This window comes from Monodelphis domestica, chromosome 3 (genome assembly GCF_027887165.1).
Source record: "Monodelphis domestica isolate mMonDom1 chromosome 3, mMonDom1.pri, whole genome shotgun sequence".
Lineage (NCBI taxonomy): Eukaryota > Metazoa > Chordata > Mammalia > Didelphimorphia > Didelphidae > Monodelphis > Monodelphis domestica.
Genome location: NC_077229.1, coordinates 42749324 through 42775744, shown reverse-complemented (window position 1 = coordinate 42775744; position 26421 = coordinate 42749324). Strand labels below are relative to the sequence as shown.

Genomic DNA, 26421 nt, shown 5'->3' with positions numbered 1-26421 from the left:
AAGAGACCATCGAACAAAAATATGCAACAGAGGAAATACAGCAGCAGGCAATAATAGAGGAGACTGAACAGAGCAGGAGAATTAGCCCATATCCCTCAGAACAGCCTATTGGGATTAAAATGAAAAGCTTGGAATTAATCTTCCCATTTTGCAGCTTGTGACAGGAAGGTCTTTATTAGATTCTGTTGTTTTCAATGGTCCAGATTAGAAGTGGATAGTCAGACCTGGATGTACTGGCCTATATTTGGGTGAAATGAAAATTCAGTTTTTGAGAGAGATTAGGAACAATGAGGAGCTGACTTATGCAGCTCTATGGTTCCCTGAGGTGGAGATCTCTGTGTTAAAGAAGTGTCTGAAGGGGCAGAAGCAGAAAAGTCAGCAGCAGCAGAGGCAGCATAGTGAGAGGAGAAAGAAAAGTATTCAGAATTGGAGTGAGGAGGAGAGGACCAGGGACCCAGTTGAGGTCTTCCCTTCCCCTTCTCTGGTTCCCTCTCTTGCTCCTGTTTCTCCTGTACCAGCACCACCATCCACTTGTGAAGATTGGATTTATCTCTCCCCTGATTGTGACAATGAAGGTACTTAACTCTTCCTTGATTGTGAAGATTAAATTGTAATTCCCTGTCTATTTTTAGTTTTTAATCCCCAAAGTGTAAACCCAGTATTTAAAGTAGATCTATCCATTTTAACCACAAAAAGGTATGAACTAACTTCAAAAAAGTATGAACTAACTACAAAAGGTATGAACACTTATTTCATACATTGAGCAGGAGGTCTGTGACCCATGTGTGAAAGAGTGGGCAGTCCTAGAGAGAAGCATCTGCTGTGATTGGTAGATGTAAAATTTAGGGGAGGTGACACAAGAGAAAAAGGTCTGTAAATAGAGGAAACAGAGGCACACAGGATTGATCAGTCACTCAGAGTTGGACTGGAAAGACAGTCACTCGGGCTTGGAGTGAAGAGAGTCACTCAGAATTGGAGTGAAGAGAGACACTTGAGGAGAGACTGGAAGACAGACATTCAGACTTGGAGTGAAGACTCTTGGCTGTGGAACTGGACCCCTGGAGGAGCTCATGCAGGAGACCTCAGACTGCTTTCCTTTTAGATGGTCACTGTGGTGAATGAAAAGGTTGACTTCTTTCCTTGCCCTTTCTGGAGGTGTGAATCTCCAAGAAAGGTCCAGCATTTTGAGACTCCTTTCCCCTGATTGCGACCTTAAAATTTCTAACTGGCTCAGAGGAAGCTGAAACTTTCTCTCTCTCTTCCCTTTTCTCTCTTCCTTAATATCTTCCCTCTATTATAAATAAACTACCATAAATTCCATTCTACTTTAGTAATTCATTTTGGGATTTAGAAATTAAATCCCTGGCGACCACCAATTAAATATTCAGTCCAACCATAAAATTATCACACTCTTATAGGCTCACTTCCTCCTAATGTTCCTCAACCTCTATCAGCTCCTCCAGTACTTCAACTAGAAGCAGTAGCAGCTCTCCCACAGGAGATTGTAATCCCTCCTTTCTAATCTCTCAGTCAGGAGTTTGAACAGTTAGTAGAGGATCAAAGAAACTTCCTCTTAGGTAGAGTGGTAAAGCAATGCCCACTGAGGGAAGCTCCACTAGGACAAGGGATTATCTATTATAATGTTCCCCCTCAGTGGCCCTGAAGTAAAGAATTTTAAGAGAGAGAGAGAGAGAGAGAGAGAGAGAGAGAGAGAGAGAGAGAGAGAGAGATTGAGAGAGAGATCGTCGCAAACAGAGAGAACAGAAGATTTTCTCTTTGACAAAGATTAGGGACTGAAGGAGTCAGAGTCTATTTTTTGATGACCCCAACTGGAGCCCTTGGTAATATTGAAAGTGGAAGATCAGGAAGCAGAGATCACTCCCCTGATAGATACAGGGGCAGCTAGGTTGTCCCTTATTGTGCTGGCCCTAGGGTTAAGCTTTGTAAAGTGAGACTTATGGTGACTGGAGTAAAAGGAGACTCAAATTTTCCTTTTCCCATCACCCAACCAATAGAAGTGAAATATGAGCAAGAAGTAAGTAATACACCAGACTACAGTGAGGAAGAATTTTCAAAAATGCCCCCTTAGTGGTGAAGTCAACCTATTTACAGATGAGTCCTCACTAGTCTTAGATGGAAAAAGAAGGAATGACTATGTGATAATTGAGGGAAACAAAGAGGTTCTAATGAATAGAGGCTGCCTACTAGAGGCCTAGTCAGCTCAAACCTGTGAATTATATTCATTTAACCAGATTTTGAAGATGCTAGAAGAGACTAGGTCCAATACTCTAGCAAAAGGGAGAAAAAATAGTTTATGTGGAGTTCTGCTGAAGCCTGAAGAATGAGGCTGTAGACATCTCCTATTCCTGGCAGCACAGCTGAAGCATGCTTTAACTGTTTGTGGTGTCTATTTTGTAAGTCTGTGTTTTGTGTCATGTGTTTGAACTGGGGAGGGTTTGGGGTGAAGAAAACCTCTAAGTGATTTTGAGGTAACTCTGACTCTCCTCCATTTCTCTGGAAAAAATGAAGGAACTGACAGACCAGAGAATGTGTTTATGGAATTCAAAAAGAACACTACTGTGTGGATTTTGAGTTTCTTAACATTTTAAAGAGAAATTTAATGAAGTGAAAAGGAATTTTGCATTTTGCTCTCTGCTCTTTCTAGAAGAGAGAGGCTGAAAATTTTTGTTTAACATGTTCCTCCTTCTCGCATGACCAGCAGGGAGAGAAGGTGGAAGAGAACAGAGAGAGAGATTTTGCTTTCACAATTGGATTTTTACTTAGGGAGAGTTTTTAAGATTGATGTATGTAGTTTTGAAAAATCACAGATGATTCTGGAATATAATTGTGGAACTAAGTAAAGTGAATGTAAAAGTGACTCATTGTTGCAAATTGTTTATCAGTTAATAAGATTCCAGAAGGGTTCTATTCTGTTTTAGTAGTGAAAAAGCTGTATCTTCTCATTGAGATTTAAAATGAACAGTGGTTAGAGATTTGAATGTTTGAACATACCTAAAATTTGTTTGTTATTTGAGTAAACTGAAGTTGGGAATTGAAATATACTTGGTAGCCAGCTTGGCTGTCTGCTATTTGCTGGCTGTTTAATGAAAAATGACTGTTTAATGTAATGTAATGTGTAACATTAAGAAGATTCTATATAATCTAACTTCTTGGGTTTATAAATAAAAATGTGGAAATGTTCTATTGGTATATGAGCTGTTAAAATAAGCATCAAGTAAAAATGTAATGGGAATGGGAAGTTTAAAAATTTTTGAATTTGCAATGGAATCTGTACTAAGAGTTAGGAAGAATTTCTGAATTTGTGATTAAATTGTGACATGTTGATTATTGCTAAAATATGTATTTTGGGGCAAGAATGATTCTGCTAAAATGTAAATGTGTGTTTAGATGTGAGTGTTTAGATACATTTTGTTAGAATGTGATTGTGTTGAATTACAAATCATTTATGATTTGTATTGCAAACTAAATTAATATTTTATGTAAATTGGAAATGAAAATGAACAAAAGATATTATGTATGTGAGTGATACAATTGTTAATAAGATTGATAATCTGGACTCTTTTGAGCCACTAATAGCAGGCAGAGTTGGTAACTGGTGGAATGAAGAATGTACTGAATTGTCATTTACTGTACAGAAAAGTTAAAAAGCAGATATTTCATTTGTAAACTCATAAGGCTTTGAGAGGCCATCAGAGTGAGTAAATAGTTAAGATAAAAAGTTTGTTTATGTTATGAAATTTTAAAATAGTGAAACTGGATTATTGAGAAGTTGAAATTCTCTGAGCTGTAATGGGTAAGATTGGTCATTTAAGGCAAAAGGCTTTTGGGATCTCAACTAAGGCTATTGTAAGCTTGAAATCCAGCTATGGCTATCCTGTGACTGATATATCACCAAAAAAAGAGAGAATGGCAATGAGGTACTTAGACTGAAGCTGAGAGAGGACCCTCCTGACTTAAGTAAGGCTGATAGACTGACTAAAAAGTGATGGCATGAACCAGTGACAACTTTGGCTTGTATGTGAAGTCAGACAGTGACATGAGGATATCTTTTTCCTGCCTGCTGTTTCCTTTGTGACAAACTCCTATAATCGGAACCAAAAGCAAATTATAGAATGGAAGTTTCAAGTTCCATTTCCTAAACAATCAAAGTGAATTAGTAGTTATTAGGGCCCCAAAACTGCTGTATCTCTTACAGGACCTGAGGTAGAGAAATTTGTTTGCATGAATATTGTTGAAATTTGCCTTGTAGAGATTTCTTTTCAGCAAGAGCATCTCTAAAGTTTCTACAATCAACTCAGAGCAGAGAGAGCAAGTTTCTATAAGCAATTGAGAAGATTCATCTTGAATGAAGATGACTTCTAAAGATGGGGCACATCTCATTAGTGGTTGTTGTTACATATAGGGGAGGCAAGGGAAAATAACACAATGTAGAAAGTTAAAATCAGAGGGTTTGTGTGGAGTGAGAAATCAGTCTTATTCTCAAGGTAATAGTTATTAATATCTCCAAGATCAATATCCCTAGGGCCCAAGTAGAAATTAGTAAAGCTTGTCCTCCCCCGCCCTTCTCTCTTCAAGACAAGATTACCCCACTACATCCTTCTGCTTGCTAGACAAGATAACCCCACCCTCTTCAAAATACAAAGACCTTTTCATCCCCCATGGTCCCAGGTTCTGTAAACCTTACTCCATTCATTCAAAAGGAAAACCTTTGTTTCCAACCATTGTAAATATGTCATAATACCTTCAGGGAGACTTGATTGTATCAGGATTCTCCTATAAATAAGGGATTTTTTGGTAAATCTTTGGGGGAGGCATTTGTCTTGGGCCAATGATTTGAGGCAGTGCCCCACATCTCTGTCTCTTTCTCTCTCTGTCTGTCTCTCTCTCTGTGTCTCTCTCTCCCACTCTCCCCTCTCCTCCAATAAAACTTTGCATTTTAAGTGATAGTTCTCCCAGCTCTTATTTTGAAAAGTGGCTAAAAAGAGTACATAGTGTTACCTCAACATCCCCATAAACTGCCACTTCACCAGAAAGAACAAGTCTTTAATCAGAACAAGAAAGACAATTCTCTGATTGGTCACTACACAGAATCAAGTGCTAGATACCACATAGAGACAAAACTCTGGGACTTTGGGAACAATGTCTCTGGCACAAAAACAAAACAAAACAAAACAAAAAAAACACCTCCTAAGGGAATTTTCCAATGAGCTCAATAACTTGGGGTCTTATATGCATTGATGGGGAATAAGGGATAGGAAAGTTCAATTGATAGTCTTTTGACAATGGACACAGGGAAAAGATGATTCCAGCCAAGGGTTAGACTACCTAGGAGAGGCCTCTGATACTTCTGGGGAAAACTTCTAAAACCAGAGGATACTTACAATTTGATTATATCTACTAATCCTATCTAGGATTAAATCATTGGGTACTTTAAGGTTATTGATCAGCCCAAGACAAAGGTCAGTCTGGGAGTTCCCCAAAGGCAAGTTCCCAAAGGAGGAAGGCAAATTTGGGGGTTCCACAAAACAAAGTTGTCATAACAAACCCAAAGGGAGCTTGTGTGGTGCAAGGCATGATAAGGATTCATTACAAATTGTATTTTTAAAGTTAAATTTTAAATTTTTAAGTCATAATAGTATTTTTAAAAGCCACAATGGGAGCAACTAGGTGAGTCAATGGATTAAGAGCTAGGTCAAATCTGGTCTTAGATACTTCCTAGCTATGTGATCCTGGGCAAGTCACTTAACCTCCATTGCCTAGTCCTTAGCACTCTTCAGCCTTGGAACCAGAACTGATTCTAAGATGGAAGTTAAGAGTTTCAAAAAAGAAGAAGAAGAAGAAGAAGGGATTTTAGTTGAGACTTAAGGAAGCTAGGAAGGGTAATAGGTAAAGTACAGGAGAGAATTCCAAGCATGAGGATAGAAAAATGCCATGAAATAAGAGATAGAGTGTCTTGTTCATGGAACAGCCAAAATGCCAGCATCACTAGACCAGAGTATAAGTTATTGGGAAGTAAAGTTTAAGAAGACTAGAAAGGTAAGAGAAGGCTGAGACATGAAAGGCTCTGAATATCAAACAAAGGATTTAATATCTGACCCTAAAGTAGTTAAGGAACCACTTGAGTTTGAGTTGGGAGGAATGGACTTGAACTTTAGGAAAATCACTTTAGTGGCTGAATCAATGAGGGACTGGAAGGGAGAGAGAATTGAGTCAAGCAGCCCCACCAGCTGTTTTTACTGTAGTTGGAGCATGAGATGATGAGGGCACAATGACAGAAGAGAGAAGGGACCATATTTGAGTGATGTTGCAAAGGTAAGATTGTCAGGCCTTTGCAACAATTTGGTTAATGTAAGAATTTACATTTAGGTTTTATGCTAAATATGAGAATTCTAAAGTAATATTGTGGTCACTGATTTAAAAATATTCCAGCTTAAGTCAAAATGACTTTTAGCAGCTTTATTTACAAAGAGGTGAAAAGAGTGAAAGTGGGAAAATGTAGATAAAGAGACAGAAAGTACTGTCTAGCTACAAATACCCTAAATTTAATCCTAATGTTTCCAGAGTGCAAATGTGAATCTGAAAGCAAATCTCACCAGAATCCAAAGTCCTAATTAGGAAGTCAAAATCTGAAGGACCAGGAGATGCTGAAGAATCTTCTGAGAACCTTCAGTGCACATGAGATTAAGACCGCCAAGAATCTCACCAGGAATCACGCTGAAGGGAGTGTCCCACTGAAGCACCAATGAGCAGAAGAACCAAGGAAGGAATCACTCCACTCACCACCACAAGCCCCATGCAGGATCCAGGGAAAGAGTCTCCTTCTCCAGTCCGGCTCACCAATTCAGAGAGCATGACTGAATCTTCGAGCTGGACTTTTAAAAGCAGTTTTCTCAATGTCACTTTCTTTCACTCCCCCACTTTATGGGAACCAATCGCAGTCTTTCAAGTTGGGGAATGGCTGAACAAATTGTGGTATCTGTTGGTGATGTGCTAAAAGGAATAATGAACTGGAGGGATTCCATGTGAACTGGAACAACCTCTGGGAATTGCTACAGAATTTTCAGAGTGAAAGAAGCAGAACCAGGAGAACATTGTACACAGAGACTGATACACTGTGGCACAATCTAATGTAACGGACTTCTCTACTAGCAGCAATGCAATGATCCAGGACAATTCTGAGGGACTTATGAGAAAGATGCTATCCAAATCCTGAAAAAAAACTGTGGGAGCGTAAACATAGAAGAAAATCATATGACTGGTCACATGGGTTAATGGGGATATGATTGGGGATGTAGACTAAATAATCACCCTGGTGCAAATATTAATAATATGGAAATGGGTCTTGATCAACAACACGTGCAAAACCCAGTGGCTATGAGAAGAGGGTAGGGGGAGGGGAAGGAAAGAATATGAATCATGGAATCATGGAAAAATATTCTAAATCAATTAAATTTTAAAAATGGTAGGCTCCAATGATTATCTTTGAAAACAGAGAAATTTGGGGGCTGCTGGGTGGCTCAGTGGATTGAGAGCCAGGGCCAGAGATGGGAGGTCCTGGATTCAAATCTGGCCTCAGACATGTCCTGGCTGTGGGACCCTGGGCAAGTCACTTAACCCCCATTGCCTAGTCCCTACCACTCTTCTGCTTTGGAACCAAAACATAGTATTGATTCTAAGACAGAAGGTAAGGGTTTAAAAAAAAAACAACAGAGAAATTTATTAAGTTAAATGCAAGTTGAATGATTGGGAGGTGGGTACAGGCAAATCTGCCTTCTAGAAGAGATGAGATTTAGCATTCTTTTACCTTTTTGACAACAGGGACTACCTGACCACAAATGGGGTGGTGAGAGGATGTGCTTTGCCTTGAAGGCAAAGGAAGGTGGATTGCCCGTTCCCGGGGATGATTTGATATCTAAAATATAAAGGATACTTATCAGAAGCAAACTGGGAAATGCATATCTGTACCCATCAAAAAGTTAGAGGTGAGGGGGCAGCTGGGTAGCTCAGTACATTGAGAGCCAAACCTAGAGACAGGAGGTCCTGGGTTCAAATCTGGCCTCAGATACTTCCCAGCTTGTGACCTTGGGCAAGTCACTTAACCCCACTCCCTAGCCCTTACCACACTTCTGTCTTAGAATCAATACATGGTATTGATTCCAAGATGGAAGGTATAATGCTATAAGAAATGATGAGCAGGAGGTGTTCAGAAAAACCTGGATTTATGTGAATTGATGCAAAGTGAAGCAAGCAGAACCAGGAGAACATTGTGCACAGTAACAGCAATATTGTAGGATGATCAACTGTGAATGACTCAGCTATTCTCAGCAATACAAAGATCCAAAACAATCCTGAAGGACTTCTGATGAAAAATGCCATCTATCTCCAGAGAAAAACTATTGATGAAGTCTGATTGCAGATCAAAGTATCCTTTTTTTTTTTACTTTATTTTTCCTGGGTTTGTTTTGGGGGGGGGAGGGTCTTTATTTTCTGCAACATGGCTTCTATGGAAATGTTTCACATTGCAATACATGTATATTAAATTGCTTGTCTTTTCAAGAAAGGCGGAGGGGAGAGATGGAGGGAAAGAATTTGGAACTCAAATTTTTAAGAAATGAATTAAAAAAATTTTTTTTACCAATTACATGTAATAACAAATTTCCATACAAGTTTTCCTAGTTTATATGATTGTATTTATATCCCTCCTTCCATTTCCTTCCCACTCTGGGTGCTGGCAGGCAATTCTATCTGGGTTATACATGTATTATCAGACAAACATTTCCATATGACTCATTTTTCCAAGTGAGTGTATCTGCCCATCAACTAGGGAATGACTGAACAGAGTTGATGGGCATATACACTCGCTTGGGAAAATGAATCATATGGAAATGTTTTGTCTGATAATACATGTATTATCATGTAAATCAGGAACAAAGGGGGAAAACACTGGATTTAAAGTCAGAGAATCTGGGTTTACTTCATCAATAAATAATTAAAATAATTAAAATGAGGGGGCTGGACTAGCTGAACTCTAAGATCCCTCCTAGTTCTAAATCTATGATCTTATGATTATTGTTTTGTCAGAGTTGACAACTATGAAGAATTCAGAGAAGCAGAAGAAGGCCTGTATGAACTGATGCAAATGACAGAAAACAAAAGAACATTGTGTAGAATGGTGACAAGAATGCAAATTAAAAAAAAAAACAAACTACTGAGATAGCTGAACTAAATTAATTACAATGACCAGTTTTGGATTTTTGAGGACAGATCATAAAATACATTTCTCTCTTGAAAAGCATGTATGGATGAGCATGGAGGTGATGCGGTGAATTATAGAGTATGTCACTTATTTTGTTTAACTGTTTATCTTGTAACAAAAACAAAGCTGTTTGTCTTTGATACAAGTGTAGTATAAAGAGATCATGGTAGAATCTTAACCCAATATCCACTCCCAGAGGAATGACTACTTCTCCCCTTCAGGGAAATGAAAATGAAAACTTCTAAGCTATACAAATGATAATTTATGTCTTTTATTAATCCTTAAATAGATGACTTTTTTTATTAAAATAGCTATTCTTTGAATAAAAAAAATCAGGGTAAGATTTTTTCATTATTAGGATTATTGGATTATTTTCCATTATAATTGGGTCAAACCCCCATTCTGAAATGTTCTCTCCAGCATCAACCAACAGTTAAGAGTTAGTAACTCTCATAACATTGATTGATCCAGAAATTAGCACCTCCCTCCATCAATTTAAAAAAGTAACATAAACATTGCTTTTACAAAGGGATTTAGCAAGGACAGAAATGCAAGGAACAGCTATTTCCCTTCCAACACCAGGAGCACATTTCTCTCTCTACTACCTGGGAGGGATCATTGCAGAATGGAATGTGGCCTGGCTGATGCTTGGGTTCACTCCCTTGCTTATAGGATTCATTGTAAATTCACTGCTAGGCTTGGGTTTCTCCTCAGAATACATAGAGTAGCGAAGTGAGCATTGAGCCTGGAGTTGGGAAACCCATCATCCTGGGTTCAAAAAGAGCCTCAGATACTTCCTAGATGGGTGACCCTAGGCGAGTCACTCCAGTTTCCTCATCTGTCAAATGAGATGGAAAAGAAAATGGCAAAACACTATAGGGTCTTTGGCAAGAAAACCCCAAGTAGGGTGATAGAGTCAGATAGGATTCAACAACCAAATCCAGCAGGATTCCCAAGTACTAGGTGTTGGTAGGTATGTCTTTGATCATTAATGGTGATGATAACAAATTTCTGTCTGGTCTCTTTCCTGACCCTGTCCTGTGTTCTTTCGACCTGAGGCCCCCTGAAGGGACTTCCTATACTCCTTCCTACCCTAGTGTATCTATCTAGTGCTACCTGGAGCATCAACCTTATGATGGGTGCCATTTTGTCAGGTAGGATAGGCAATGTCTGAAGTGGTTTCACTTCATCCCCTCACCTCCAAGGGGTAGAAGAAAGGCCATTCTGCTAGCTGCTATTTGGACAAATCTTCCCAACCTTCTGGGTCCTCAGTTTGCTTCTCTGCAAAATGAGGGGGTTAGAGTTGATGGCCCCGAGTGAGGCCCCTTTCAGCTCAGGAGCTATGATCCCATCAGTACTTACTACCTATGTGACCCTTAGCTTCCCCATCTATAAAATGAGGTGATTAGACAGGATGGTCTCCAAGGTTCTTTCCAGCTCTCAATCTATTTAACTGTGAAGGGGCCACTGTGGCCTAGGGGGCAGGTTCCATTACTTAGATGGTGGGAGAAATTCATTGGATGGGGGGGGGGGGGGAAGAGGTAGAGGCAGTTGGTTCCTTGCTTTGGACGCCATCTTGGTGGCAGAACTTGGTCCCTTGCGAGCAGGCATTTGACCAAGCTGCTCTGATTTATACAGGATCCAACATGATAAGTCCATCAAGGTCCCAGAGAGGAGGCTATGTACCAGAGATACCCAATGGAACAGAGCCTGGAATGGGAAAGAGCCAAGCCCTGGGTCCCCACTCACCTCTGAACCATAGCTCTGGAACTCTTGGATTCAAAGTAAGCAGAGCAACGGATGGCCAGGTGGTGGGGGAGGGGGTTTCCATGGTTCTCAGGGAGGAAGGGAGAAGCATTTTTATCTTGACACTGTGTCTAATCTAAGGCTTGGGTACCGTGGTAGGACACCCACTATAAGGACAGAAAGAGCTCATTCAGAAGGACAAAGAGACACAAGGAGCCCTGAGGCTGCTGTTGTCATAGGGATAACACAAAATCAGACCCTGCCTGAGGGTTCTAGGAAGGGAAAGTGGTTAGAAGGGCACCTGAGATTCTGGGGGTGCTCTGGGGTCAACTACACTGCAGGCAGCTTATAGAGATTTGAGGATGGGATAGGACCATGTCACCCAGGTGCTGAGTCAAGAGATTAGGGGCACAGGCCCATTTTCAACTGCTTCTCTCTGGTCATGTCTGTGGCTGTGTCTACAGTTATGCTCCCTCCTGGGGAGTCAAGGAGCCATGGTTGAAGAGGAAGAAGAGTTTCTATTCAGGGCTCCCCAGATGGTAAGCTTGAGGTTTGGGCTCAGTCACTCCCGTGTCAAGTTGGGGGTCTTTTTGTTGTTGGTGCAAGTCTTTCTTCCAGGCACGTATTCATTCATTCAGAAATCAGTGTATTTCTCTGTCTATGAAATCATCATCCCCAGGAGACTGGCAAATTGGAAGAGAGAAAACCATCCAGAGAAGATACAATACTCATTCTTTATGAAAGGGAGGTGGCATGTCATGAGCCTGAAGCAGAAAGAAGGGCTATTTGTCCAGAATTTCCCTGTCTACACCTACTCCAATGGGATCCCAAGCCTAGACATATCTTCTGTCCAAGGTAATTGCTATTATGATGGGTACTTCATAGGTGACCGTGGGTCCTTTGCATCTATCAGCACCTGCTCAGGGCTCAAGGGAATCCTGATCATTGAGATGAATGCCTTTAGTATCCTGCCAGTCAAGTCCTCCAGAAAATTTGAACATGCTTTATACCGCTTGTCTAGGGTATCGGGCGATACCTGTGGTGTCAAGAATAGGGAAAGCCAAAAGTTCTGGGCAAAACCAGAAAGCTTCAGCCTAATGGAATTCTCCTCAGCACACTTCACCCATGCCTGGTCATATCCCAAGTACCTGGAGATCTTTATAGTGGTGGACAATATCCGGTTCCAGATGTGGGACAAGAATGTGACCACGACTACTCAGACCCTCATAGACGTCCTTGCCCTGGTCAATCACCACATGAAGCAGATCAACCTTGAAGTAGTGCTGGCTGGAGTGGAGATCTGGTCTGAGAGGAACCTAGTCCATATCTCCCAGGACCTTCAGGAAACACTCTATGACTTCAACCAATGGCAAGCTTCAGAACTCCCCAAAAGGGCTACATACAGCGTTGCTCACCTGATCACTGGGCAGGATGTTGGCAGCCACCAAGGCCATGCATTTGTTGGGACCGTTTGTGCCTCCAGGAACCTGGCAGGTGTGGAGGTCTTCCATCAAGAAGATATTCCTCGGTTTGCAGCCCTCCTGGCCCATGAGCTAGGCCACAACTTGGGGATGAAACATGATCACCCAGACTGCACGTGCCCTGATTCACACTTCTGTTCCATGCATGAGTTGATCACTTTGAAGGGGACCTTCAGCAACTGTAGCTTGAAAGACTTTTACAAGATGCTGGGCAGTAGCCAAGGGACTTGTCTGTACAACAAGCCCAAGTCCAAGAGTCCCTTTGGCAGGCAGTATTGTGGGAACAAGATTGTGGAGGATGGGGAGCAATGTGACTGTGGCAGTGCCCAAGAGTGCCTAAAGGACCAGTGCTGCCTGCCCTCATGCCAGCTGAGGGAGGGCTCAGAATGTGCATTTGGACCCTGCTGCCAAAATTGTAGATTTGCAGAAGCAACCACACCCTGTCGTCCCAAAGTGGATGAATGTGACCTCCCCGAATACTGTAATGGCACCTCCAGGTGGTGCCAGCCTGATACCTACAAGCAAGATGGCTTCCCATGCCGGGACCAAAGTTACTGCTACCAAGGACGGTGTGGAAGTCTGGAGAAACAGTGCATTGAATTATTTGGGAAAGATTCTAGACCTGCTTCAAACCGCTGCTATCACATGAACACCCAGGGGAACCGGTATGGGAATTGTGGCATCAAGTGGCATGGGCCAGTCCAGGTCTTCAGTCAATGCCAACCCCAGGATATCATGTGTGGAAAACTGTATTGTGAGAATATTCAAACACTTCCCCACATAAAGAACCACTATGCTTTCTTCCAGTTACTCATGGAAGACACATGGTGCTGGGGAGTTGACCTCTACAATGCCTTGGACATGCCCAATGGTGGGTTGGTACAAGAGGGCACCTCTTGTGGCCACAAGAAGATCTGTATCAACCAGTCATGCCTGGATATTGAGGTCGTTTCCCGCGATAACTGCAGCCTGGACAAATGCCACGGGAAGGGCATTTGCAACAATCTCAAGAATTGTCACTGCAATTATGGCTATGAGCCACCCACATGTCAATTCCATGGTCAGGGTGGCAGCCTGGACAGCGGTCCTTCCCCCAGGTTCAAAATAGTCCATCATAAACTGGCTTCCCTGATCTGGTTCATAATGGTTTTTGCTTGGCTCCTTATGCCTATTGTTTTTGTGGGGGTTTGCTCTTACTGGAAGACAGATAAACCTCAGATCAGAGGGCAAGACAATCAGGATAGTTCAGTGGCCAGAGAAGATGGAGAGGTGTGAGCCCCCTGGCCTCATAGGGCCCTTTCCTTTCTATAAATGGTTGTAACATTCCATTAGAGGACCAGGTCATCAGCCCTCAGCCTCCCCACAAGGGACCAAGCTCTTCTAGGAAGATGGAAGTGCTTCTAATTTCTTTTTTGATTAAAAAGGAATGAATATTGATTCCACTAAAGTCCTATTGAAACCTCATCGGGTATAGAGGTAACTGACAGAGGGTTTTCAATTCGATTCAAGCATTTAACTATGTGATACAGGGCTGGCCTGGAGTCAAGAAAACCTGAGTTCAAATCCAGCCTCAGATACTCAATGGCTATGACTTGAGCCAGTCCTGCCTCAATTTCCTAATCTGTAAAATGGAGCCAATAATGGCCCTTACTTTATGGGGTTGTTTTGAGGATAAAATGAAATAATATTTGTATAAGCGCTTCACAAATCTTAAAGCACTATATAAATGCTAGCTCTTATTATTATTTATTCAGCTATTTGAGGAGAAGGAACAGAATTCTTTGGTGGAATCAGGCAAAAGTGCTTTAATAAGCACCTTCTGTGTGCCAGGAATGTGCTAAGCTCTAGAAAGGGCACTGAATGTGAAGCCCAAAGACTCAAATCCCATCTCTGACACTTACTGTGCAAAGGCCCGCCCCAGTTTCTTCATGTGTAAAGTGAGGAGTTTGAACAAGATAGTCTCTGAGGTCCCTTCCCACTTCAAAGCAGGGTCTGCAGATATATTTCAGGGCAAGAAGGGCTTTTAATGGGGGGGGGGGGGGGGATGATGTCAGTGTCTTCACTAGCCTCGAACTGAAATCAAACATGCCCTTGAATCATTTAAAACATGATTCTGAGAAATGGTCCGAAGCCTTCCCCAGGCTGCTGCCAAAGAGGTCTGGGACACAAGGTTACGAACTCCCAGGGGCAGCTGGGTGGCTCAGTGAATAGGGAGGCAGGTCTAGAGACAGGAGGTCCTAGATTCAAATCTGACCTCAGACATTTTCTAGCTGTGCCACCCAGACAAACCACTTAATTCCAACTGCGTAGCTCTGCCCGCTCTTCTGCTTTGAAAGCAATACTCAGTATCTATTCTAAGGCAGAAGGTAACAGTTTCAAAGAAAAAAGGACTCCTGAGCTAGGTCTGTGATCTCATGTCCTACTGCCAGGGTCCAAGAGCTCAAATCCCAAGTAAAGGCAGATCTTGCCAGGATGTTGGGAACAGACCCAAGGTCTGCTCTAGATAGACAGACAGATGGATGGATGGATGGATGGATGGATGGATGGATGGATGGATGGATGGATGGATGGATGTAGAGAGATTAGATAGATTTTTTTCTGGTATTACACACACACACACACATATATACACACATACAGATATACAGAGAGTCTAGGCAGGTCCTGGCAGGATGCTGGGAATAGTCCCAGTGTCTGGTATAGATAGATAGATAGATAGATAGATAGATAGATAGATAGATAGATAGATAGATAGACAGACAGATAGATAGCTAGATAGACAGACGGACAGGTGGACGGATAGATAGATAGACAGACAGACAGACAGACAGACAGACAGACAGACAGATAGATAGATAGATAGATAGATAGATAGATAGATAGATAGATAGATAGATAGATGGAGGGATGGATGGATGGCTAGATGGATGGTTGGATGGATGAATGTGATGGATGAATGTGATGGATGGATGGCTAGATGGATGGATGGACGGACAGATAGATAGATAGATAGATAGATAGATAGATAGATAGATAGATAGACAGACAGACAGTTAGATAGATAGACAGACGGACAGGTGGACGGATAGATAGACAGACAGACAGACAGACAGACAGACAGACAGACAGACAGACAGATAGATAGATAGATAGATAGATAGATAGATAGATAGATAGATAGATAGATAGACGGACAGATGGATAGATAGATAGATAGATAGATAGATAGATAGATAGATAGATAGATAGATAGATAGATAGATAGATAGACAGACAGACAGGCAGACAGGCAGACAGATTGATTGATGAATGAAATATAGATACATAGGTAGGTAGGTAGGTAGGTAGGTAGGTAGGTAGGTAGGGTATATGCGTACAGAGGTAGAGAGGAAGAAAGAGATAGAAAGACAGATAGATAGATAGATAGATAGATAGATAGATAGATAGATAGATAGATAGATAGATAGATAGATAGATGGATGGATGGATGGATGGATGGATGGATGGATGGATGGATGCCTATATGGACAGATGGACAGACAGATATACACACATACATATATACAATACACACACACACATATATATACTATGTATACATATTTATATTACATGTGTGTATGTGCATCTCCTCACTAATGACTGCTCAGACAGCCTGGCTATCCATGGAGATGACCACTATCAGAAGATTAACCACCAAGGGATGAATTTTTCAGCCTCAGCAGCTCATGAAATCCATCATACAGAGAGGAAGGGACAAGTGTTAATGGATGGCATCCCCCATACCGACCAATCACAGATCCTTAAAGTTTTGCTGTGAATAGGAAAAGTAGATGCCCAGGTCTCAAGGGAAGTCTTTTTCCTGATTCTATAACTACCTAAGATTAGGTCTCCTGAGCCAGGGGACAATCAGGAGGGCCCAAAAGCTATTCAGGAAACAGAGAGGTCGGGCCAACAGAAGACCTGGGACTTCTTGGGCACATCTTTAACCTCCCTCATCCTCAGCTTCTTTCTCTGTAAAATGAGGTTGGACTTGATGTCCTCAAAGATCCTTTCCAGCTCCAAATGAATCTCCTGAGAAGTCACTTCACCTCTGTCTTGGTGAGTTACTTCTTTTGTTAAATGAGAGGGTTGGATTAGATGACCTCTGAAGCCCCTTCCATCTCTAAACTGGTAGTCCTTCTGACATCAGCACTTGGGGATGGAGGACACTGCCCAGGACTCGAAGAATCACTGTGGAATTTCCCTAGTCTTCTCTCAAAAACCCATTGGCATAGATGACTTCAACCTTATGAATTCCCCTGACAGGAGAAGGGGTCCCAGATGCCTACTAGACTACAACTCCAGGAGCTCCCATGGAATTCTATCCCAGTCACACAGCTTGCTCTGCCTCTAACTCCAGGGTCATGGTGTGACCTGCTTCAGTCTCAGTTTGCCTTTTGAGCCATAGTGACCCTGCAATTGGAGTGACCAAACTAGTCATTGTGAAGCTCAAGAGAAGATGAACTCGGCAATCCCAGAACCTGATGAGGCTCAGCTAGTTAGGTCCCTCAGTTAGGGACCTAACCTAACTTTTTCTTGCCCACCTCCACCCCTACTCAAGACTCATAGACTCTTAGAGGCCAAGCCTTTTGTTTTACATTTAAAGAATTGAGGTCCTGAAAAGTGAAGTATCTCAGTTAAGTGGCACAATGAAGTGAATTCAAATCCTACCTCAGACCTTTACTAGTTCTTTGATCCTGGGCATGTCACTTAATCTGTCTGCCTCAGTTTCCTCAACTATAAAAGGGGTGATAGTAGCACTTACTTTCCAGAGATGTTGTGAGGATCAAATGAGATAATTATGTAAAGCACTATATAAATTGCCCAAGATCACACAGGATGTAAGGGTGAGAGGCAGGATTTCAACCCATGCCATCTGACTCCAAATACAGTCTTGGGTAAAATGAGGGCACTGGACTAGCTGACTTTTAAACCCTTTCCAACTCTAAATCTAGGATCCCCAGATATCAATGTTAAGGGTCAATGGAAAACAGGAAGCATTTCAGGCAAGAGACCTAGGTTCAAATCCCAACTATTTGCACTACATTCTCTGGGCCTCATTGACTTTACCTATAAGATAAGGGACTTGGATAAGAAGGTTCCTTCCAATCATAACATATACATTGTATGAAACCAACTTTCTCAGAAATGAGGGTCAGTGACTGATACTTTAGAACCCCTAAGGGGGGCAGCTAGTTGGCTCAGTGGATTGAGAGTCAGACTCAGAGATGAGAGGTCCTGGGTTCAAATCTGGACTCAGACACTTCCCAGCTGTGTGATAACCCCCATTGCCTAGCCCTTACTACTCTTCTGCCTTGGAACCAATACACAGTATTGATCTAAGATGGAAGGTAAGGGTTAAAAAAAAAAAAGAACTAAGGTGTATGGGGGAGGACGAAGGAGGTCTAGCCCCTCTGGTGTGAGGGATTTGGAGCCCTTTCAGAGCTGTCCATCCACTGTAGGTGTCTACCTCTCACCCAACTCTCAACTGTGGCTCCAAGAAACTGTAGTATGTGCAGCGGCCACATTCCAGTAAACTGTCTCGGTAGACAGGTTAAACTAGGTGGAGAGTAATCTGTTGGTGAGTTGGGGGTGGAGGTGCCTAACCCAGGCATCCCCCAATAGAGTGGGCAGAGGAGAACAATTAGTTCCATCTGGCTGAAGCAGGCACTGTAGAATGCTTAAAGACTGGTCAGGCATGGAAGCCACCACTGCATCCCTGAACATCACCAGTTATCCCAACTTTTGTCCTGACACTGAATTTCAATGACTCTGGAAGGGACAGTGAGGCTGAGGACTTTGCACAACTCTGCCTCCCTTCCATCCAATTCACTCTTGAGTTAAGGCATCATCCTGGGACGCCACTGGTCCCCTTCAAACCAAAGGGTCAGAAAAAGAATTCCTGGTAATTTCTTATCACAAGCCTCATTTCCCTTAAATCTCCTATCCCTCCAACATGGTGACTTTGAGGGGCTTGTCAAGCCTCAGAATAGAGCGAATAAGAAAATAGAAGAGGATTTGAAGGCCCTTTAATTCCAGAAAAGTCAGGTTTTTTTTGTTTTCATGCCCTCCTGAGCATCTCCAAGGCGAGGAAACTCGGGTCTTTGTTATGGCCAATCTCAGACAAGATGTTGGAGGAGGTGAATAGTTCTTCTTTCCCACATCCCAGGAGCAGAGATGCATGTCTAACAACACCACTTATAAATAATCACCTGGGGCTTTATTGTTTCCAAAAGGGAGTTCTGTCATTCCAAGTGTCCCTGAGGTAATAGCCAGCCCAGGAGGTTGAGGTGGGCTCATCAACCTTTGCAACTAAAAATGAATGGTGACAAGAGTGCGGAAACATCCTCAAGAAGAGACTCTACCCAAGGCACCTGATAACCACCCCAAGCCCCTACTAATCCTCTGAGGACTGAAAGGCTAGGGGGAGAGAAAGGGGGGAGAAGAAACGGGGATAACGAGTTCAAAGCAGCTCCAAGTGGCAGCATCCCAGGGTCCTCCTCCCCACTGCTGCCTTGCACAGTCCTGCAGAGTGTCCCTGCCTCGGTAGCCCCATTTCCTCTTGGGTTTCAGAGGACAGTGGAGGCAGCATCTGCTGGAGTAGGGCTAGATTCCGGGGAAGCTAGACAGCCAGTGTAAAACCTTTTCTGGGAGCGCAGCAAGGGCGTCTGGGTGTCTGCATCCCTCTGGACTTCCCTCCTGAACCTGTACAGTCTGTGCTGTGTCCAGCCATAGACGCCACAGTTGAGCAGACCTTGGGATGCTGCCGTGAGAGCCTAGAGGAAGCAGAAGGGTAATGAGAGCCAATTTGCCGTCTCCCAGAAGGAGTCCTTGCTCAGTGAGGACCAAATATTCCATTCTCTGCCACCCATCAGTCTTTGCCTTTTCAAAGGATAATTCTACTTCCTAGAATCATAAGTAAAGTTGATGTTTTTGTTTTTTTTTTACTCCTGGGGCCAGGTAAGAGTGGAATTCATATAGAGAGGAGCCAGCAAGGGGAGAAAGAATGTCCTGGGTTACCTCAAGATTTCTATGCTGCTTAGGAGGCAGGGGTCAGGCGAGCAGGGGATGGGGAGACAGCTTCCCAGGAAGAGAGAACACAGCTCCGAATGGTGCTACAGATGCCCTCTAAATTTCAGCACCCCAACACCAAACTCTGCCTGCCCTACCCTTGTTACAGATTTTATATTTCAAGCTCACTCCACCAAGCCTGTGCATCAGCTTCCCTGTCCTAACTCACAGTGGACACAGCCTGCTGACACTTAATGCTACCAGGGCACTAGTCAGAGAGCCAAGGGACCTTCTGGTGGCCACATCCCATCCCAGGCTTCAGAAGTTTGAAAGACTTGGCTTAAGTGGGATTTGTCAAGTTGTTGGTGATTTCTTAGTCCTTTCTGTTCCAATCTGAATCCTCACAAGCACATTTAGTTCCCAGGCTGTACATAAGAGCAGAAGGGGCCAGCTGTGTGGCCTGCCTCTGACCTATCCCCATTGCCCAGCCCTTACCACTCTTCTGCCTTGGGACAATGCACAGTATTGATTCTGAGAGAGAGAGAGAAAGAGAGAGGAGAGAGAGAGAGAGAGAGAGAGAGAGAGAGGAGAGAGAGAGAGAGAGAGAGAGAGAGAGAGAGGAGAGAGAGAGAGGAGAGAAGAGAGAGAGAGAGAGAGAGGAGAGAGAGAGAGAGAGAGAGATGGAGAGAGAGAGAGAGGGAGGGGGGGAGAAGAGGAGAGGAGAGGAGAGAGATGGAGAGAGAGAGAGAGAGAGAGAGAGAGAGATGGAGAGAGAGAGAGAGATGGAGGAGAGAGAGAGAGAGAGAGAGATGGAGAGAGAGAGAGAGATGGAGAGAGAGAGGAGAGAGAGGAGGGGGGAGAGAGAGAGAAGAGAGATGGAAAGAGAGAGAGAGAGAGGAGAGAGAGAGAGAGAGAGAGAGAGAGAGGAGAGAGAGAGAGAGAGAGGAGAGAGAGAGAGAGAGAGAGAGAAAGGTGCCACAAGGCTAGGCAATTAGGGTTAAGTGACTTGTCCAGCATAATCCAGCAAGTAAGTATGTGAGGTCAGATCTGAACCCTGAACCTCCCAATTGTATGACACTATCCACTAGGTTTCTGAGCTTCCCTGGCCCTTTCTTTACTATACTGTGTTATGTACAAGGCACCCTGGCCAATGACAAAATGCAGCCAACTCTCCAGAATGCATTTGGGCATTTTGGCAAGGCAGCTTTCTCATTGGATTGGGAAGCTGATGGCATAGAGTGCCAATCCTGCTTATGTTTAGCCAGTAGGGAGCATTTATTTTCACAAACTGAAAGTGTAGGAGGTCAGAGGGAAGCTGATGTAGGAGAGCAGAGGGCCGAGGTCCCAGGCAAGACTGAGGCAAGAATGGGTTACCTGGAGAACATAGAGCGCCATGTGCAGGCGGGTGTTCTGTGGCCTGGCCAGCTTGATGATCACCAAGATGACAGCTGTGAATACAGAGGGTAGGTTTAGAGGGAACCAGAATCAGGGTCTGCAAGTATTCGAAGACCATTATTGTCTAGAAAAGAGTTAGCTTCATTCTATTTGACCCCAGAGAGCAACTGCAAACCCCAAGTGGAAGTGAAAAATGGCCCCACAATCCACCTCGTCCCCCAGCAAATGCAGGCTTAATGCTGGAGGAAAAACTGCTTAAGAGGAAGAGCAGTCCCAGAATGAAGTGGATTCCTCTCTTCCTCATTTGAAGGCTTCAAGCAAAGACTGACTCATCTTTTGTCAGAGGCTCCATAGAGATGGGAATCTAGCTCAGGGAGATATTAGACTCTTTATAATAAATTCAAATATTCTAAGATTTTGGGTGAGCTTTCATGGCCCCCCTTGTGCCCCAGAGCATAAAAATGTGACAAGGGATTGCATTTTTTGATGATACAAAGAACCTGGTGGGTCTCTTGTTTCTCTCCCCACTTTCTGGTGGATTGAACTGGAGGGTTGGCATTAATGGCAGAAGGCTGATACTGTTCTCTCCATCTCAGTTTGCCAAGCCAAAGCTGGACGGTCCCTTAGAAGTCATACGAGTCCATGGCTCTTATATTACAGGGAACAAAACCGAGGCCCCCAAAGTCCCAGAGCTAGGATTCAAACCCCAATGCTCAGACTTCAGTCCGAGTATATTTCTGCTGTACCATATTGCATCAACTTCTCTTAAAAGAAAGCAGAAGAAAATTTGATGGGGTGAGAAACCAGGGAATGTGTTTTCAAAGCAGAGAGCCTTTAACCGACTAGTTTCTCCAAATCCTTTCCCCAGGCTGGACCTCCTCTTTCCCTGGGACTCCCCTAAGACTGAACTGCTCACCTGGACCCCAGCAGGAAAAAAAGGCAGCTGGGTAGAAACGCACTCGCTGCTCCACCATGTGGATCATGGCCCATTGCGCATCCCCCAGGAAGCCAGTGGATTTCACAAACCTCTTATACAATATTTGGGCCCGGATGAGTAAGGCCTGGAAAGGAAAATAAAGAGGAAGGTGGATGGAAGCAGTGTGGAGGGTCCTTCCTTTTAAAGCTGAGAGTTAACGTGGTGTATGAATATAATGAAATACTATTATGTTGTAAGAAATGATAACGAAGATGGTTTCAGAGAAACCTAGAAAGATTTGTATGAATAGATACAGAGTAAAGTGAGCAGAACCCAGAGAATAAGTCATATAATAACACTCTAAAAACAAACTTTGATTGGAGATAACTAGGTGTCTCAGTGGATAGAGAGTCAAGTCTAGAGACAGGAGGTCCTGGGTTCAAATCTGGCTTTAGACACTTCCTAACTGTGTGACCCTGGGCAAGTCATTTAAACCTCACTGCCTAGCCCTTACCACTCTTCTGCCTTGGAACCAATATTTAGCATCAATTCTAAGGCAGAAGATAAGAGTTTTATTTTTAAAGGGTTTTAAAAAAAGAAAAAAGGAGAATGAGAATGTAAAGTTGAAAATGAAATAAAATTTTATTTAAAAAGAAAAAAGTACATTCAGAATATATTAAAAATAAATATCAGGTCAGGTGGTATCGTGGCTAGAGTGCTGGATCTGAAGTTAGGAAGATTCATGTTTATGAATTCAAATCTGGTTCCAGATACTAGCTATGTGATGCTGGACAAGTCACTGAACCCTTTTTTCCACCATTTCCTCGTCTATAAAATGAGATGGAGACAGAAATGGCCAACTACTCCAGTTTATTTTCCAGGGAAACTTCAAATGAAGTAACAAGGAGTTAGAAGTGACTAAACAATAATAAATTTCAGGAGAACACAAACCACTTGGAGGTTCTAGACAGACTATATCTAGGAGGGGGGCTTGGACTGAGTCTTAAAGAAAAATGGAGATTTTTTTCTTTCTTTTAAACTCTTACCTTCTGTCTTCATAACAACTCTAAGACAGAAGAGCAAGGGCTAGGCCTTTGGAGTCAAGTGACTTGCTCAGGGTCACACAGCTAAGAAGTATCTGAGGGCACCTGCATCCTCCCAACTCCCAACTTGGAATTCTATTCATTGTGCTACCTAGCTGACCAAGAAACTAGAGATTGAAAGAGGGAGAGCATCCCAGGTATGGAAGATGACCAATGCAAAGATAGGAGGTCAGAGATGGAAGGTTACAGGCAAGGAACAGAAAGAGGCCAATTCTGGACAGGAAGGGGAGGAAGGCTGGAAAAATACTGGGGGTCAGATTATAAAGGACTTTAAAGGCTAGACAGAAGGTTATATATTATCATTGATGCAATAGGGGGATATTTGCAGTGACTTAATCAGACCTGCCTTTTGAGAGGATGACTTTAGCAACTGAATAGAATATGAACTGAAGTGGAGAGACTTGTGGTGGGAAGAACAACCAGAAAGCCATTGCAATAGTCCAAGAGAAAAGTTAAGAAAAACTGAAGTAGGGTAGTAGCTGTGTGAGAGGAGGAAAGGGATTATAGAAGAGAGATGTTGTAGAGAAAAGATAGCATTTCACAACAGATTGAATATGGGCATAAAAGAGAGTAATGAGTCAAAGAGAACACCCAGGTTGAAACTCAGGTGATTGGACGGATGATGGGGTCCCCAACAGAAATAGCTAAGTTGGAAAGAAGGAAGAATATAACAGTAAAGATGATGAGCTCTGTTTTGGAAATGTTGAGTTTAAGATGTCCAATAGCTCCTGATAGGGGATTATAACTCAGAAGAGACACTCATTGTTCAGTTATTTTCAGTCAAGTTTAACTCTTCGTGACCCCATTTGGGATTTTCTTGGCAAAGATCCTGGAGTACGTTGTCGTGTCCTTCTTCAGCTCTTTTATAAATGAGGAAACTGAGGCAAACAGCTTAAGTGATTTGCCCAGGGTCATACAGCCAGAAAGTATCTAAAGTATCCAGAATTGAATTCAGGAAGATGAGTCTTCCAGTCTCTAGGCAAAGCACTCTATCCACTTTGCCTCTTAGTTGCTCCAGAAAAATATGATTTTTTTATATTTTGTGATATCAGTAAGTGATATCACAATGTGATAAATAGATTTAAGAATCTTATATTTAGAGAAGAAACATGATCACTAAAACTGGGGGAGCTAATGCAGTCACCAGGGGAGATAGCATAGAGAGAAAAGGAAAGAGGAACAGAACTGTGGGGCATACAACAATTAGGGATATCATGATATGAATGATGAATCATCAAAGAAGATTAAAAAAGAAATAAGGAAGATAGCAGAGTAGAGGTATGGAAAGCTCAAACCTCTCTGCAAATACTCTCCAACCAACCTCAAAATAACATTCAAAATGAATACTGGAATGACAGGACCAGCAAGGGGATGTATTGAAGTTATTTTCCTGCAGAAAACAATTTGAAACGTAGGCAGAAAGGGTCTGGTTCACTGGGGTAAGAGGGAAGCCCAGTCCTTAGCAAGGCTACTGCCATAAGGCAACAGCAATTCCCACCACCACCATCACACCTATTGCTCCAGGTTTTGAACCTGGGAAGGCAACTTTGAGACCTTAATACCTATCCCACGCCTTGAAGTTCCAAACCCCAGTGCAAGATAGTCAGCAGTGTGCCTAGCCAGGATTAGCCTAGAGTGAGGTCCAGAGCACTTGCCCAGGCTTGAGACCAACACAAGTTAGCTCACAGTACTCTGAATCCTGCAAGCCAACATCAAACCCTGGGGGATACTGAATCAGCAGTGGGAGGTGGTTTTCAGAGTTTCCAGCCCACAGGCCATCTTGGAAGAACTGAAATTTAAAGAAAACCAGAAGTAGAGCTAAGGGTAACAGCAAGGAAAAACTGAAATTTAAGACAGTACCCCCTCTACCCTGAGAACAGAGCCCACCATTAAGACAGAAGTAAAAGTTGAAAAAAAGGGCTAGGAAAATTAAGAAAACATTAAAAAAAACCTAACCAAAGAAAATTATTGTGGAGACAAAGAAGAATAAACCTAGACTCAAAAGGAGACAATGAGATCAAAACAGTCACACACAAAACTTCAAAGAAAAATGGGAATTGTTTTCAGGCTCTGGAAGAGCTCAAAATGGATTTCAAAAATCAAATAATAGAGGCAGAAGAAAAATAGGGAAGAGAAATGAAAGCAATGCAATGCAGAATTGGCCAAATGGGAAAATAAGTACAAAAATCCAATAAAGAAGAGTTTTCGGTTTTTTTAAGTAGAATTCATCAAATTATAAAGGAGGTTCAAAAGCTCATGGAAGAAAATCATTTCTTAAAAATTAGAATTGGGTAAGCAGAACCTAACAACTTCATTAAAAATCAAGAAACAATGAAATCAAATCAAAAGAATGAATAAATGGAAGAAAACATGAAATATCTCATTGAAAAAAAAAACAACTGATCTAGAAAATATATCCAGGTAAGACATTTAAAGAATTATTAGACTACCTGAAAGCTGTGAAAATAAAACCCCTAGATATCATATTATAAGAAATTTCCAAAGAAAACTACCCTGATATTCTTGAATAAAAGGTTAAAACAGACCTGGAAAGAATCTGCTGGTCATCTCCTGAAATAAATGCCCAAATGACTACTTCCAGGAATATTATAGTTAAATAAAGAAACTCTGGGGTCAAGGAGAAAATACTGCCAACAGCCAGAAAGAAACAATTAAAATATCATGGAACTACAATCAGGATTACACAGGACTTAGCATCTTCTTCATTAAATGATTGAAAGGCTTGGAATATGGTATTCTGGAAGGCAAAGAAACTATGTTTAAAAACCAGACTCATATACCCATCAAAGCTAATTTTTTTTGGGGGGGGGGAAGATGGTCATTTAATAAAATAGAAGATTTTCAAACATCCCTGATGAAAAGAACAGACCTAAAGAGAAAATGCAATGTTCAAAAAGAAGACTCAAGAGAAGCATTAAAAGGTAAACATGAAAGAGAAAAATTAAGAGATTCAGTAAGGTCAAACTATTTGTATTCCTATGTGGAAAGATGATATTTATAACTCTTAACTTTTTTTATCAATATTAGAGCCATTAGAAGAAGTATACATAAACAGAGGATATGGAAGTAAATTGATTAGGATGACATGATATGCAAAAAAAAAAAGTCAAAAGGTGAAAAAGAGGATTTCACTCAGAGAAAAAGGAAGGGAGAAATAGAATGGGGGTAAATTATCTCATTTAAAGAAGCACAAAAAATATTGCAGTAGAGGGGAGAATGACAATGGGAACATTCAAAGTTTAAAACTTACTCTTATAAGAATTGGCTCAGAGAGGGAATAACAATCAAACCAATCAAACTCATTTGTATATATAATATTATCTTGCTGAATAGAGAAGTAGGTGATGAATAAAACAAAGAGGTAGGGGTTAATAGAAGGAAGAGGCTAGTGAGGGGTCATAATTAAAAGCAAAACATTTATAAGGAAGG

At 42.1% G+C, this 26421-nt stretch overlaps 2 protein-coding genes across 8 annotated transcripts in view; one reads left to right on the top strand and one right to left on the bottom strand.

The window, feature by feature from the left end:
* Nucleotides 1-10810: 10810 nt before the first annotated feature.
* Nucleotides 10811-22047, top strand: LOC100029310 (disintegrin and metalloproteinase domain-containing protein 1a-like). Of its 4 annotated transcripts, none has more exons than XR_001629443.2 (2): nucleotides 10811-11061; nucleotides 21821-22047. XR_001629443.2 is itself a non-coding variant. In XM_007490035.2 (2 exons), the coding sequence occupies exon 2, from the start codon at nucleotides 11761-11763 to the stop codon at nucleotides 13777-13779; it is 2019 nt and encodes a 672-aa protein (XP_007490097.1). In that variant the 5' UTR covers nucleotides 10830-11061; nucleotides 11703-11760; the 3' UTR covers nucleotides 13780-13941. The 4 variants fall into 4 exon arrangements, 2 of the variants coding, with proteins under 2 accessions (XP_007490097.1, XP_007490099.1); XM_007490035.2 differs by lacking the exon at nucleotides 21821-22047 and adding an exon at nucleotides 11703-13941 and having other exon boundaries at nucleotides 10830-11061; XR_001629444.2 differs by lacking the exon at nucleotides 10811-11061 and adding an exon at nucleotides 11074-11878.
* Nucleotides 18559-26421, bottom strand: part of TMEM116 (transmembrane protein 116) — a 66463-nt gene continuing 58600 nt past the window's right edge. For all 4 annotated transcript variants that reach the window (XM_007490038.3, XM_056821732.1, XM_056821733.1 and 1 more), the window contains 3 exons: nucleotides 21869-22013; nucleotides 20932-21005; nucleotides 18559-19322 (listed from right to left, as the gene is read on the bottom strand). In XM_007490038.3, coding sequence (XP_007490100.1) covers nucleotides 19116-19322; nucleotides 20932-21005; nucleotides 21869-22013 — 426 coding nt within the window. In that variant the 3' untranslated portion in view covers nucleotides 18559-19115. The remainder of the gene's footprint in view (nucleotides 19323-20931; nucleotides 21006-21868; nucleotides 22014-26421) is intronic.